The sequence below is a fragment of the Rhinatrema bivittatum genome, chromosome 2 (assembly GCF_901001135.1).
Source record: "Rhinatrema bivittatum chromosome 2, aRhiBiv1.1, whole genome shotgun sequence".
NCBI classification, from domain to species: Eukaryota; Metazoa; Chordata; class Amphibia; order Gymnophiona; family Rhinatrematidae; genus Rhinatrema; species Rhinatrema bivittatum.
This window is the reverse complement of record NC_042616.1, coordinates 155,147,308-155,163,154: the sequence shown is the minus strand read 5'-3', so window position 1 is coordinate 155,163,154 and position 15,847 is coordinate 155,147,308. Positions and strand designations below refer to the sequence as shown.

The window sequence follows — 15,847 nt, the reverse complement described above, 5'->3', positions numbered from 1 at the left end:
TTTTTTAGTAGGAAATAATTTTTGTCTTAAAGAATTTTTTACTTGGATATTGAGATTTATAATGAAAAAGTAAGGGAAATATAAAGAAGAAAAAACAGAAGAAAAATTGTGAATGTGGGTTTTTGAATGTGATTTTGGTGAATTTTACCTACATTGGTGGATCTTGTGGTTGTTGAAAATTATCCTGGCAAAACAACATGTAACCCCTGGCTAATGTCCCCTTACAGGACCTGCACCTCATTCAAAATTTTAGATGATACAGTCCTCTCTTGATGTAAATTTACTCTGAGAGTCCAAAGTTCTCTGATAGGGGTGAGATTTCTCTTCTAGGCCTTGTGCATTGTTTGAGGTTTTACTCCAGCATTAAATTCAACTGCACACAGCACTAATGATCACCTTTGAACCTGATAGGTGGACAGGACTAGAAGAATGGTGGTTGGAGCTGACGTGTGTCAGGTAAAGATTGGGGGTGTATGGGAAACTGCTAGCACAGCAAGGTTTTCTAATGAATATTGCAGCTTTCAGGCTGCAGAGAAAACAACTTCTTGTCTCATCTTTGCATGATGTTCAGAGACACATATGATATGTAAATGAGATCATATGAATTTTTTAAAAAATATGTTTGCCATTTTAAATTTTATTTTCTCAGAATTTTGAAATTCATTAAATTCTAATCAACTGCTCTAGTGTTAGTAATTGTACATCAGACAGTAAATATGGTGGCAAATATATTTGCAAAATGAAATGACTAGACAATGGAAGATGTTTTGGATTCATTCTGAACACTACGCAAAATAATGTTCTGTGGATAATCAGAGTCAAACTATGACAAATTATAAATGATCTAGAATGAAAGTAAACATTTGTGGATTGACTGTAATCTTCAAATTTGACCAATCCACTTCTTTTTGACCAGGTTTAAGAATGAATAGTGGAAAAAAGGAGAGTGTTTAATAATCAAGTCTTTAGGAGTAGCAGCCAATTAATCCACAACCGTCTCTTCTTTCTAGGTTCTATCAAACATTTCTAAACCACTTATCTACAATGCCCTACCAATGTCAAGATCATGCTTGATTTGACAATTTAACATCCTGTCTAAGGGGATCATTTATCAACTTCCGTTATGGTGTTTTTGCAAGTGTTAAGGCGTTTTTCGCTTGCGAAAAATACTATAACACATGATGCGATGCTAATATTTAAAAGGAGAAGGATTGGGGCGGAGTCGGGGGTGGTAATTTTGTGAAAGTGGGCTGGCTTTGCATTTTGCAAAGGCATAACGCACAATATCGCACAGTTTTAACGCCGAAACTAACTACACCTTTTTCATTAGCATTAAGCTGTGCGATGTCATGCCATATATCCATAATGCAAATTGCAATCTTTTAGCAAATTCCATTTTTAGGCTGGAGAGAGAGAGAGAGAGAGAGAGAGAGAGAGAGAGAGAGAGAGCGCCTAGCTATAAGCCCTTCTAGAAGTTAGGTATTTATACCTCTATAGAAGGCCCACCTAGTAACTCAAGGTGAGGTTTAAGTAGTAGTGTAGGGGTTAGGGGTCCCTTGGACATGCGGAGTGAAATGTATGAACAGCACTCTGTGAAGATTTGGTGTTACCCAGGTTGAGAGTCCATCAAGCTAGGTTGAGAGAACATTGAAGAAATCTCATCTTTGTGTGAGTTTCCTCACTCCGAAGGACATCAGATCTTCACTTCTGCTATAGACAGTGTGTAAATCGTGTAACAAAATATCCAAGGCTAGTCAGCAGGGTTTTAAGGCTTGGGGCTAATAGGATAAAAGGGAAGCAAGTTGGTTAGGGGGATTAGGAAGTCCTCTCCTTTACTGGGGCGAACTGGGAGCGAACTGCGCATACCTACCAAAATTCCCCCCACTTACGTGCTTGAGACAGCAGTCACATGTCAATGTGTGAGTCAATATAAAATCGTGCACGCATGCATATGCAGATATCTGATTTTATAACATGCACGCATATATGCGCATATATAAGAGTGCATATTATAAAATCAGCACGCCAAAGTGCACACGCCAGCAAACATGCGCAGGTCTTAAATTTTACTTCATAATATATACATATACAAAGTTATACCTTCTCCCAAGCAGGTATAACCTCATCTGTGTATGTTGGCGCCAATTACGTGCACACCCACAAATTTCCAAATGATTGATATAGTCTGCAAGTAAAAAGTACCCTCAGACTTTACCCTATGTGGGCTATTTAAAAATTACCCTTTCCGTATGCATACTTTTGAAAATTCAAAAATATGTGTGTTAAGTCCAAACCCCTTCCCAACTCCACTCCCCTGAAATGCCTTCACTCAGTCTGGGTAAACTTATGCAGGAACAAGCAGCATGCACAGAGATTTACCTGCATGTCGGGCAGGCAATTTATTCAAAAGTCATTTTTGCAGGTAAAACACTATGGCAATGCCTTTCAAAATGATCCTCTTTGCAACGATGTTGCTTCTGAAGTGTCATGTATAAGCATGAAGAAACAAACTATTTGAATTAACAAGTTCACAGTAATAGTTTTTTTGAAGACATGCTAGATTAGAATCCTGATCCTCATACCACCCATTCTAAGCTTTTCTTATTCTCCTCTTTAAAAAAAATCCCAACATAGGTCCTGTGTTTTTTTCAGAGACAGAAAACATCATACATCTAGTGAAAAATGTTGTACCTACTGCATTATAAATTAAAATAATTATCACAAGAAATAATTACAGTTCCCACATAGTAAATATAGTGCCACATTAAAAGTTCCCCTTGAGACAACTCTGTTTGAGCAAAACCCAGGATCTGTATTAGGGCAGAACAAAAGTTTTAATTATCAGCGATTACTGTGAATTTGTTCAAACAATATTTTTTTTATTCATGCTGTAAATGACACTTCAGTTGCAGTGTGATTAGTAAATTCTGAAATAAAACCTGATCTTGACCCTGGCAGGGCGTTTTAGATGAGTAGTTCAGAAACTGATGATAGCATCTAGATAGAAGGGACAGCTATAGATAGTAAGGATGTGTTACAGCCGAACCTTTCGGTTAAGCCTTCGCTATCAGCCTGCCACAGGAAATTTTGGTTTCCCGCGATTCGGACCTTTTTTTTTCGGCTGTCTTGAATTTCGGATTAGTGCACGCTAACATTTCAATGTTAGCGTGCACTAATGGGGAGTTAGTGCACGCTAACCCCGAAAAACAAAATTTTGGGGAAATGTCCTTAGTTTTTCGGGGTGGCATAAGTCATGCAGGTTACGTACTTTTACCTGCATTCGAGAATGGTATCCCAGGCTGGAGGTGGGAGCAGAGTTTTCATTTATCATAGTTTTTTATTTAAAATCTTACACAGCTAAATTTTCACAGCAAAGCTACCTGCACTAAATAGCAGGTATAATGGTGCACGGGTAGTTTTGCTTGGGTAATTTTCAAAATGAACTTGTGTGTGCAGTTTATCTTGAAAACTGGTATTATTTATGCATCTAATTGCCTGCTAATATCTGCAGGCTGTTACACAATTGCTCCCTAATTGGCTATTACTCTTAAAGACGTGATTACTAATCTATTTTTTTTTCTCATGGTTTATTTCCCATTTCACATTCCTTTTGCTCTAATTTTTCAATAAACAAATATGAATCTGTAACTATTCATTCTGAAATGAAACTAGTCCCCTAATTTAAATGTCTGACCATTATTAATGTTCCCACTACCAAGCATGCCTGAGTGACTGACTTGCTAAGCCAACCTCTTCTTTAACCCAGTTTTGCACGAAGGGACTACATCTGCCCTTTTCCAGTTACTGTATATGGAACCATTTCTGCTTCCAACAAGAGATTAAACAGGGCTGATAGTTGAGCTGCCAACACCTCTCTAAATTCCTTTCATATCCTTGAATACATCCCACCTGTCCCTTCTTCTTCATCCATTTTGAGTTATGTTAGCTCCATGCAAATCATTTCTGCAAGTGGAGTCCGCATTAGTGATAAATTCAGTGGGGACAAATAAACGGAATAGCGAATTAAAGGTAACACTGGCAAACTTGGTTAGTTCCATGAGTTGTTTTGTATTGTTTCTTGAAGCAGACATATTAGAGCTCACCTTCAGTGCTAGAATTGAACTGCAGCCTGAATCCCAAGGCATTGGTAAATCCATCACTGACAAACTTGACATAAGCAAAACTGTCTGAAGTTTCCACAGCAGCTGGTATCCTTGTGCCACAATATTTACCAAATAAACGTCCTGGAAGATGACATACAAACAGATGACAGATTAAAATGTCAGACTTGAATATCTATTTTTACCAGCTACATTGGTAGAAGCAATGGACGGCTGGCGCCATCTTTACAAATGGCGCCAGTCATCTATTGCTCCTTCTATGTGACAGGGGCCGGCCAATGGCACCGGTAGCCCCTGTCACATGGTAAGGGCAAAGGGCCATTGGCGCCATTTTGATTAGTGACAGCCAACGGCCCGAGAGCGGGTGATTGCTCCTGGGACCCCCACTGGACCACCAGGTACCTTAATAAAGTTTTTGGGGGGTCGGAGGGTGGGAGATGCTAAATAATCAAATTAAAAGGGTTGGGTGGGTTAGGGGGATGTTTTATGTGCCCTTTCTTCCCGCCTCCCCCCAAAACAATAAGAGAACCCTCACGAAAAATTTTGTGAGGTTTTCCTATCGATTTCGGGACCCCCGATTTTTTGACGATTTTGAAAATATCGCCTGATATTTTCAATCATCAGAAAAATGATTCACATCCCTACTATCTAGCCATGCTGCTGAATATACTTGGTTATCTAATAATTAGCCAGATAAGGGTTAGAATTCAGCCGCTTTCCCAGATTCCTTGGCTTTTGACACTCACTGCGTGGCAGGGAGCTGCCATTGCATGCTTTGATGCGTCTATTACTAGGACCCGGCGAAGAGATGGTTAGGGCATGCATGCATGCACATCTGTGTGTATGATTCTGCGTACTCTGGCGAGAGATTTGGGTAGTCGCCCCAATGATGTCAAATGCTCAGGACTACTTAGCCTGCTTGGTCCTTGACTCCTTGCCTTGGCAACAGGTTCTTTGGCCTGTTCCTAGTTCCTGCCTTGCTTGCTATGTGCCTGTTCTGGATGCTGCTTCGGCCTGATTGCTGCCAGTCTCAACATCGGACCATTCTGAATTCTGCCTGCTTGCTGCTTTCTCGACTTTGGACTATTCTGGATTCTGCTTGCCTGCTGCCTACCTCAACCCCAGACCGGTTACTGGATTCTCTTGCCCGCTGGCTACCTCGACCCTGGAATGGTTACTGGATTCTGCTTGCCTGCTGGCTGCCTCGACCCTGGACTGCCTCCTGGCTTCTGCCTGTGCCTGACTGTGTCTTGGGATCTGCCTAAGTCCTGCTGGCTGTATGCACCAAGGGCTCAACCTGAGGGAATGACAGTTAGTATAAGTGGAAACTCCCTAGGTCTCTCTTTGGCACTGCCACCTGTGGTCAGGCTCTTCGGTGGTGCTTCTTGCTGCCTCACCACACAGGGGTCCACATCACTGCCAATAGTCTGAAAGGGCTTATGGAGTGGCTGCAGGGCTATCACCCTGACACCAGTAAGGAGTTCCCTCCTAAAAATACGTTTACCTGGCTAACTTTAGAATGGCCAAATAGCAGGTCTAATTTATCAAGCTAACTTAGCCAGATAAGGCTGAATATCGGCACTTTTTTGACTAAGTTAGATAGAAAGTAACTCCATCCTGGAACACTCCCATCCTGCCCTCTCCCCATCGCCATACACACACTTAAAGGTGAATTTTAAAAGGCATGCGTGTGCAAAAATGAAGAGCTATGCGAGCATGTAGCACATGCGCGTGTCCACCCGATTTTAAAAGGCGCCCACATGCGCACCAAATGTCGATGTGTGAATATTTCACCTCGGACAAAAGGGCGTGGTGCACGATGCAGGCAAGGTGTGGGTGGGGCATGCACATTCTGGGGCAGGGCCAAGAGATTTGTGCATAAGAAGGTAAGCACCTGGGCGTTCACCAGGTCTAGTGTCTAATAACTGCATTTCTGCTATTAAGGAGGTGCAACTCTAAATAAAATTCTTCCAGGAATTTCTAAGTTGTTTGAGGGGTCTGGGTCTACTGGGGTGGGATGCATACACACCGGGGCTATTTTATAACATGCGCATGCTTGTGCGTGCATGTTATATAATGGCTGCGCATCTGGGTACGCACCGACGCACACGCGTATATGTGCACCCGCGTGCCCGTTTGAAAGTTACCATCCCAGCCGACTAACTATTTAGCTGGATAAATAGCTATTGAGCTAACTGGTGGCCACTGAATGAGACTGACTATTCAGACAACACTATTTATCCATATAAGTGATGCTGACCTCCTAGCGTTCACTGTATATTTTTTCCCCTAGTGATATTCTTTTGATATCAAATAGTGTCTTTCTCCATACTGATATTCTATTGGTATGACTACATATATTGATATAGCAACCTTTTTCACTGAAGTTGGAAGAGGTGAAAGGCCCCAGTGAAAGGCAACAAAGACTAATTAGCTTTTTTCTGTTCTGTGCTGCATGGATGAGCATAATGTTCATACAAATACCTATTATAATAATGCCGCTGTCCATATTGTTAATGTATTGCTATCAGAATTGATAAGGACACCATCGTTTCAATATTTGTGGCAATGCTGTACTCAAGACACTGTGTATGCATTGTGATCGTACCCTTTAATATACAGGTGATCCTCTGCATGGCAATACAGTGCCAATAACCCAGAATAGCATGAATTTTTCCACCTGAATTTTTGTACTTTAAATGTGCAGAACCTTTTACTTTTAAACAAAAGTATCTTAAACAAAAGTATCTTATCAGGCCCAACATTAACTTACGTAAGAATCATGGTTTGGGTTAAATAAGGCAAAAAATGTGGTTTTGAAATTCCAAAATATTTTTGAGTAAGATGAGGACACAAAAAAAACTCATAAAAGTTTTCAAACTGAACATTTTACATTTTTTTTAACCTCATCTAGTTTAAAATTTCACTTGAATAATTCCTCGGAAATTTGCATCCCTAATGTGACTTGGGACTACCATGTGCCACATTTCAGAGGAAATCCGCTTTTGGTTTAGCACAGAAATGTTATTGCATCCATGAATATGCTGGCTCTTCCATAATACTACAGAACACAGCGCTTACCTGAGGCATTGTATTCACGGAGCTCCAAATAGTCACTTAGACAATCGGGAACATCCTGAAGGTTTAGGGTTTCAAAGCTAATAATGAGAAAATGCCCTGCAAGTCCATGCAGGTACCATTCGCACAATAAATTATCTGGATAGTTGCGCGTAGGGTATCCTGGGCTTTGGATGGTGCCACTTTGTCCGACCATTGTTCCTCCACATATAGCTGCAAAAATAAAAACATATTCCTTATGCTGCTTGATTAACTCCTGACCATTCACGTGATACCCAACAACTTTAATGCTATCTCCAAACACCTTAAATAGTGATTTGAATACTCTTGGGGGAAATTTTCTAAGGGATTTCTCCGGGTAAAACCACTGGGGGCAGAGATGGGGGCGGGGTTTGGTTTTAGAAAATTTAACTTTATGCATGTCAATTATCAGGAACAATTGGTGCGTGCCAAATTTTGTGTCACTCGTACGGGTAGATTTGGTGAGATAATTTTCAAAGTGGGTTTATGTGTGCCAGTTCACTTTGAAAACTGGAGTAACGCACTAAAACCCGGTTTTTCAAAGGCCTGCGCGCGCTGTCCGGAGGAGCAGTAAATAATGAAACAAAAAAAAAGTAAGTAGATAGTAAGGGGTTAGAGGTCAGAGAGGAGAGGAAGGTTAGGTAGGGAAGTTCCCTCCCAGTCGGCTCCTTAATTGGAGCGGACTGGGAGGGAACTGGGGGAAGCCCGATTGCGTTGCCGTGTGTATTAATCAAACATTTTCCCCTACAGAGCTCATGGGTTTTAAAATATGCCGCGCACTTGTGCGCGTATATTGTATTTTATAACACGCACACGCCAACACGTGCGTGTTACAAAATAGCTGTGTCCATGAGCACGTGCCGGGAACTGCATGCTCATCCATGTGCGTGCGCTCCTTTGAAAATCAACCCCTTATTGTCGGCATAAGTCATTTATTTATTTTAAATATTTATATTCCAATCACAATAACTCTTAGCAGCTTACAAAAAATCATTCATGAAATTAAACAATCACAGTACAAAAAATAAAAATAAAATGAAGACGCACACAACTCTGAGCATCAGGATATATGATTTATGAGGCAATTTGGAAATATCTGTGGGTTACTGCAAAATCTGCGGCTACTTTTACCCATCGGTTTTGCACCCATTTGCAAAGTGGCAGAACAAGCATGGCCTCCCTTTCAAAAGCTGCCCAAGGAAACAGGACTGGGAGAGAGAGTTTTGAAAATGCAAAACTGTTCTTAGCGTTGTCAACCCCTGACCTAACCCCACCCCTGAGCCTGCTTACTGGTTCCACCAGAAGTAAAAGCGCATGCATTGTTGATCTTCACACATTCTTTTACCTGGGAAAATCGTGAGCAATTCTCATGCGGTCACTTTACTCAGGTAATAAATGGATTCTGAAAATTGCCCTGATAAGGCTTTACTGAAAGACATATTCTATCAGCTCGATATTCAAACAGCCAGTGAGCAGGAAAGTTAGCCGATTAAGTTTACCCGGCTAACTTGTCTCCGATATTCAGTTGCTGTTACCTGCTTCTGATCTGCCGGCAGTGACTGGCACTTAGTATTAATCTGTTCACGGCACCCAGGCAATGCTGGGTACTTTCACTGGCAGCAGTCAATGAAGGGAGCAAGCCTCGTTCAGAATTCAGTTATTTCTGAACGGGAATTGCTTCTTTCACTGACAGCTGCGAAGGAGCCAGTCTTTGCCCAAGCGTAGTGAATGCATTTTTGGAGGATGGGGGTGGGGGTGGAGTAAGAGGTGGGGACGTGGGGAGTTTTGGTCAAATATTTTTAATGTCATGGGTTGGGGGCCATCGGTACTACTGCTGCAGAAAAAAGGTTTAATTATATTGGGGGCAGGAGAGAGGGCAACTTGGTGACATTACAGTTTTTCTTTGATTAGGGGGAGCGGGAGGGAAGAATCTGCAGCTGCTCTGATATTCAGCACCAGCTGGATAAACTAATGTCACATGCCCCAGAATGCCCCCCCTTCTGCCTTTTTCTCATCTGGTTACATTTTAAACAGGCAATGACTTACCTGGTTAAAGTCTAACCAAGCAGCGGGGCAGGAAATTCAAACTTTAGAGTTTGTCTGGCAGGCTTCAAAAATTAGCTGGACAAGCCCTTTTGAATATTGACTTCTTGAATGTGCTGTTCACCGCCGCTCTCTTGACCCATTCTTGATCCACTCCAGTCTGGTTTTTGCCCTTTATATTAAACTGAAACAGCCTTTGCCAAAGTTTCCAATGACCTGTTTATGGCTAAAGCCAAAGGTCTTTACTCGGTCCTTATCCTCCTTGACCTGTCTGCTGCCTTTGACACTGTTGATCACCATGTACTCTTTGATACTCTGTCCAGCTTGGATTTTGGGACTCTGTCCTGTCTTGGTTCTCTTCTTCCCTCTCCCATTGAACTTTGGTGGTTCCTCCTCTATTGCCATCCCACTATTAATTGTTGGTGTGCCTGAGAGTTCTGTCCTGGGCCCTCACTATATATACTTAATTCCCTTGCTGCTCTGATTTCCTCTCATTGCTTTCGATATTATTTTTATGCTGACGACTCCCAGATCTACCTTTCTATACCAGAAATCCAGTCCCAATCTTGGCCTGTTTGTCTGACATTGCTGCCTGGATGTTCCGCCACCACTTCAAACCCAACACGGCCAAGACAGAGCTCCTTATCATTCCCCCCAAACCCACCTTCCCTCTTCTTCCTTTCTCTGTTTCTGCAGATAACATGGTCATCCTCAGGTCCCCTCAGCCCATAACCTAGGAGTCATCTTCAACTCCCTTTTCTCCTTCTCTACACATATCCAAAACTCTGCTAAACCATGCTGTTTCTTTCTCTATAACATTGCCAAAATCCATCCCTTCCTTTCTGAACAGACTACCTTATCCACTCTCTCATCTCCTCTTGCTTAGACTATTGCAATCTGCTCTTCACAGGTCTCCCGGCGAGCTATTTCTCTCCACTGCAATCTGTCCTAAATTCAGCTGAGTGACTTATCTTTTTCCAAAGTCGCTATGCTCACATAACCCCTCTTCTGAAGTCATTGCATTGACTCCCTATCTGCTCCCGCATACAGTCCAAGCTCCTCTTTCTCGCCTACAAATGCCTTCACACTGCAGCACTTCACTACCTCTTTCTACACCCCATTGTGCACTCCTCTTATCGAACAAGTCACTCTTATCTGTGCCCTTTTCCGATACCGCCAATTCCCAACTCCGTGCTTTGCATCTGGCTGTGCCATGTGCTTGGAATAGTCTTCCTGAACTGGTGCGACCTGTTTCTTCTCTCACCATGTTTAAATCCCATCTAAAGACCCACATTGTTAAAGCTGCTTTTACATCTTAGACCTAATTGTGTGCTATTAGTTTCATTAACTAACTTTCTTTTCTTTTTTTTTAACCATTGTCTTGCTTTATGAAATGCCCTAAGTCTCTTGTCCTGTATGTTTGTCTTATTAGATTGTAAGCTCTATTGAGCAGGGACTGTCTTTTTTTATTTGTGTCTTGGTACAGTGCTGCGTATGTCAACTAGTGCTGTAGAAATGTTAAGTTGTAGTACACTTCTATAGGCATAGAATTGGAAGCTAATGGTTTCATATTCATAGATCACATAACTTACATATACATCTTTCTCGCTGCTAATAAAAGAATCTAAAGAAAGTCATTAATGGATTTCAAAACTCTAAGAAAGCAAACAGGTGAACCAAAACAATTCTGATAATTATATGACTTTTCATTGATCTGTTTAATATTACTTATCAAGACCAAGTGATTACCTATGGAGTATGTAACATTGAATCCGATGCGTGTTGTACCGCTGTCGGACCTGAACCTCAGATATAAGATGGTGCCTGTAGATTTCTGAACTCTTGGTAGCCCATTTCCACATAGTCTGGCAATCACCATTGCATTAGAATTAGCTCCATCCCGTAATTCTAGATAACTGGAGTTGCAACTAAAGAAGAGAACCGTTATTTTGTTAAAATTTGCATTTTGAAGAGTAATTGTTCTCTTATGTTATGTGAGCACTCAGAGCAAACGTAAAGCAAAGCACATAAAGAAATAAAACATGTGCAGCCTTAGCTTTGTCACTCATACCACATTCCCACCTCCTGCTGCTCCACCTCAAAAATGTACCCAGTCAGAATGCTGGAGAAATAGGCAGAAATGTAATTAGGGCCAAAGCTTTTAGCTTACATTAATATATTTATTATTTTTTACAAGCATTTAATTACTTGCACGCCCACCAGAGAGTCCAGGGAGCAAAACATTCATTAAAACAAACAAATGATAGGCATGCTTAATAAAAAAAAAAAAACCCACAATAAATTTACAGTTTGTTCATTAATTTCAACTAATTTTATAACACTTGGTTTCAGCAAATCTCAGAGTATTGTTCATGTAACTTGGTAAAGATGTTGCTGGGCATGGCTTAGTGGTTAGGGCAGTGGGCTGAGAACCAGGTAAGCTAAGGTTCATTTTGGGGAAGTCACTTCACCTTCTATTGCTTCCTTTGGGTTAGGAGAATACCTATTATACCTAAATGTAACTTGCCTTGAGCTCAGATTTGGAAAACTGAGTAATTAAATCTAAAATCCAAGTCCAACTACTGCATAAGGTCTGGTTGCTGTTCTCAGTCTGCTCCTTTATCTCGTTACTGCATTTGATATCACTATAGTTGGATTATCTATTTTACCAAATCACACTGTCATCATCAATAATGCTTCTTTTACAATCCCTCACAGTCAAGAATGATTATCTTCCATGATTCTTCTATCTGTGGGTCAAAAGATGGCAGATGACACTAAGTAGCAGACTCTGCCACAACTTGAGTATATGTTTCCAAGAAAGAATGAGTGGCCCTGAATTACTGATTTGATCTTTAGTTTGCTGTTTTTGCTGTTCCCACTTTTTCCAGCTCTTGGTGCCATCATAGGGTATCAAGGTGCAGAGGTCTTTGTAGCAGTCTCTACCTTCATCTGGGGCAGTTCTAGACAATAGGGGTGTGCATTCGTACCCTACAAATTGGGAATCCGCAACGTATAGGGCCATTCGTGGGGAATCGAAACGTATTGCGACTCCCCACAAATACAACAAATCTTTGCCAAATTATTCAGCCGCCTAAAGGAGCAAATTTAAACAAACCCCCCACCCTCCTGACCTCCCCAAGACTTACCAAAACTCCCTGGTGGTCCAGCGGGGGGTCCGGGAGCCATCCCCTGCACTCACACCCTCGGCTGCCGGTTTCAAAATGGCGCCGATAGCCTTAGACCTACTATGTCACAGGGGCTACCGTGCCATTGGTCAGCCCCTGTCACATGGCCATCGGCACCATCTTGTGCTCCTACCGTGTGACGGGGCTGACCAATGGCACCAGTAGCCCCTGTGACATAGTAGGTCAAAGGCTATCAGCGTCATTTTGAAACCGGCAGCCTAGGGTTTGAGTGCAGGGGATGGCTCCCGGACCCCCCGCTGGACCACCAGGGAGTTTTGGTAAGTCTTGGGGAGGTCAGGAGGGTGGGGGGTTGTAGTTAATTTAATTTTAGCGGGGAAATGAATAGGAATCAACGTATAAACGTATCGGGGGCCCCCTTGCCGAATGCAACGTATCTATCCCCCGACAAATACGAATCCCGAATGCAACTTATGGCGTCCCTCTGCACATCCTTACTAGACAATGGTCTTCGACAAGTTAGTGTCAATGTTACACTTCTTTTTGTAAGCCATGAGGACATCCTTAAAGTGCTTTTGCTGGCCTCCTTTTTAGGATATGCCTTGACTAATCTGAGAAAATAATACTTGTTTCAGGAATCTGAGATCAAACATCTGGATGATGTGGTTGGTCAAGCAAAGTTGATGTTGGATGACCATTGGTTCTGTGCTCATGGAGTTTGCTTGTAAGAAGATGTTAATATTTGCATGTCTTGTGTTCTGACTAAATTTGTAGGGTCTTCTTCAAGGAATATTGATAGCACTTCTCAAATATATAATCAATAATTATATCTCAAAAGAAGAGTCCTGACTGTCATGTTCATTTTCTCCTGTCTTTTGTCTTAATAGTCTTGCCCTAGTGCTACATGCTGCTTCTCAGTTTTAGGTTGTGTTGCCTTCCTCTCCGTGCTATCAAAATTATAATGACTTTTCAGCAGAATCAGAATAACTAAATTCCTTCTGCCCTAGGGCTAAACACATTACCATCAAAATGCACCTGACCTTAGCTGACCCTGTCTGGCAGGAGACTTAAATTTGAATTTCCTGCACTATGGCCTGAGGAGCCAGGGGACTGATCCTTATTTTTTTCTTTTAATTCTGAAACAAAGAAACAGAGAATATGATGGCAGATGAGAACCATAAGGCCCATCTACTCTGCCAAAGTTTCTTTTTTGTCCCATCTCATAAAGCAGAGGTTTCTAATCCTGACCCTGAATACACTCTACCCTGCTAAGTTTTTAGGACATCCATAATGAACACGCATAAGATAGATTTATATACAATGGAGGCAGGGTATGCAAATCTAGCTCATGCATATTCATTGTGGATAGCCTGAAAACGTGACTGATTAGAGGGCAGAGGCATAAAAATGCCCTTTTAGTTGGGGGGAGGCAGCAAGGAAACCAAGTACTTTCCCATACCCATCCCCCTCTCTCTCTGTCCCATGCCCCCCCTTTGGTCTCTCTCTCTCTCTCTCTCTTTCCCTCCCCCCACCTTTTCTCTTTCTCTCTCCTCACCTCTCTTCCCCTATGCACCCCCTCTTCTACCTCTCTCTCTCTTCCTTTTGACTCCCCATGATTCCTTTCCCTCCTTTCACACTAATCTAAGTCCTTTTAAACTCTGTTACTGCTTTTGACTTTATAAACTCCACTGGGAGGCCATTCCATGAATCTACCATCCTTTTGGTAAAGAAATATTTTCTAATGTCACTTCTGAATCTACTACCTTGGAATCTCATATCATGACCTCTTGAAAGGATTTTCTTCTTATGTATTATTTATACCTTTGAGGTGTTTGAATGCTTTTAGCATATCCTTTCTTTCTCTCTTCCCCTAATAGTGTTATCAGTGCTAATATAAATACGACAGCTTATCATTTTGCCTCACAGAGGGGCCGAGCGCACTGTATAACCTGCAGTTGGACACGGGATAAATAGGCGCTAATCCACCCCTAAAGCAATAGGGGGATTAGTGCCTATTTAACGCGCATCCGACGCGGCGTGAATGAGATAGCGCTCATCATATGCAAATGCATTTGAATGAGCCTATTACTCATTCACTCTGTTTGCAAAAAGATAAATGTGCGTCTCAGACACACATTTATCGCTCAGATATTAACGCTTGCCTGGAGCAGGCGTTAATAGCTGAGCACATTGAAAAGAAGTACAGAACAGCAGAAAAAGAAGTACAGAACAGTAGAGATGTGCATCGTTTTTTGTGTTCGTGTCGTTCTTTGTTTTTCGGCCGCCATGGAAATTGTCTTTTTTTTTTAGGTTCGGGTCTTTTTTTTCGCGAAAAATCGATTTTTAGTTAGTGCGCGCTAACTCCCCGTTAGTGCGCGCTAACTCCTGTTAGCGCGCACTAATGGGGAGTTAGCGCGCACTAACTAACTCCTGTTAGCGCGCACTAACAAAAACCGTTAGATTTTGTTATTTTTTGTTACTTTGTTATTTTTTGTTAGTTTTTGTTAGTGCGCACTAACGAGGAGTTAGCGCGCACTGACTCCCGTTAGTGCGCACTAATCGGAAAAACGAATTTTTGCGAAAAAACAGGAAAATCCTGATTTTTTTCAGGCTCCCTGAAACATGCCGAATTGGACAATTTCGTTGCAATTTTCCAATTCGGCAAAAACGAATGCACATCTCTACAGAACAGTAAAAAAAAGTAAAATAAAATAACTCGGCAGACCACCGAGTTAGGAAGACTTCGGTTTTCATAACCGGCTGTCTGCCAGTAATGAAAATGGCTGCCGATAAACTCGGTGGCCATTTTTATTACTGGCAGACAGGCAGGTTATGAAAACCGAGGCAGAGTTTACCGGTGACGGTCTTCATAACCAGCATCCGCAGCGGGTCGCGTTAGGAAGGAGGTGCTAAGGTTGCGCAGGCAAACCTAGCACCTCCTTCCTAGTGTGACCTCCCTAATTTCCATATTGCATAGCGCTCCCCTTGCGAGCACCATGCGTGTGTTAAAAAAGCGGGCATGAAAAGTCAGCACCCACTTTCGGCGCACATAATTGCATCGGCCCCAGCACAAGACTGACATTGCTGTTTTTGTGATGGTGCTGATGATGGTGGTAATTTTGGCATAGGATTCTCTGTGGGGAATAACCAGCTGCCATACTAGTATTAGTGGAAGATGCAGTTGTCAATATTCCTGAAGGGTATATGGACAAAGACTAGAAGGAATGTTGTTGGTTTATTTTTTTTTAAGCCCTTTGAGCTGATTCTGCCATCTATTCTGCTAACTACCAGTATTACCCTTTTACGTAATGCAGCTATCAAGAGTGACAGGATCAACTTCTGTAGTTGCTTGTACTCAAATTTTTTCTTCAACTACTACAAATTAGAGACAAGAAATCAGGATAGATTGCCTTGTGAGATTTGTGGCACTGACCCTGG

General features: G+C 41.9%; 1 protein-coding gene across 1 annotated transcript in view; it reads right to left on the bottom strand.

Annotated features, from left to right (window-relative positions):
* CUBN (cubilin) overlaps positions 1-15,847 on the bottom strand; it is a 639,217-nt gene that overhangs the window by 147,918 nt on the left and 475,452 nt on the right. The window contains exons 45-47 of the mRNA XM_029588764.1: positions 11,013-11,191; positions 7,203-7,412; positions 4,104-4,244 (exon numbers count right to left, since the gene is read on the bottom strand). Of these exons, the coding sequence (XP_029444624.1) occupies positions 4,104-4,244; positions 7,203-7,412; positions 11,013-11,191 (530 nt within the window). The remainder of the gene's footprint in view (positions 1-4,103; positions 4,245-7,202; positions 7,413-11,012; positions 11,192-15,847) is intronic.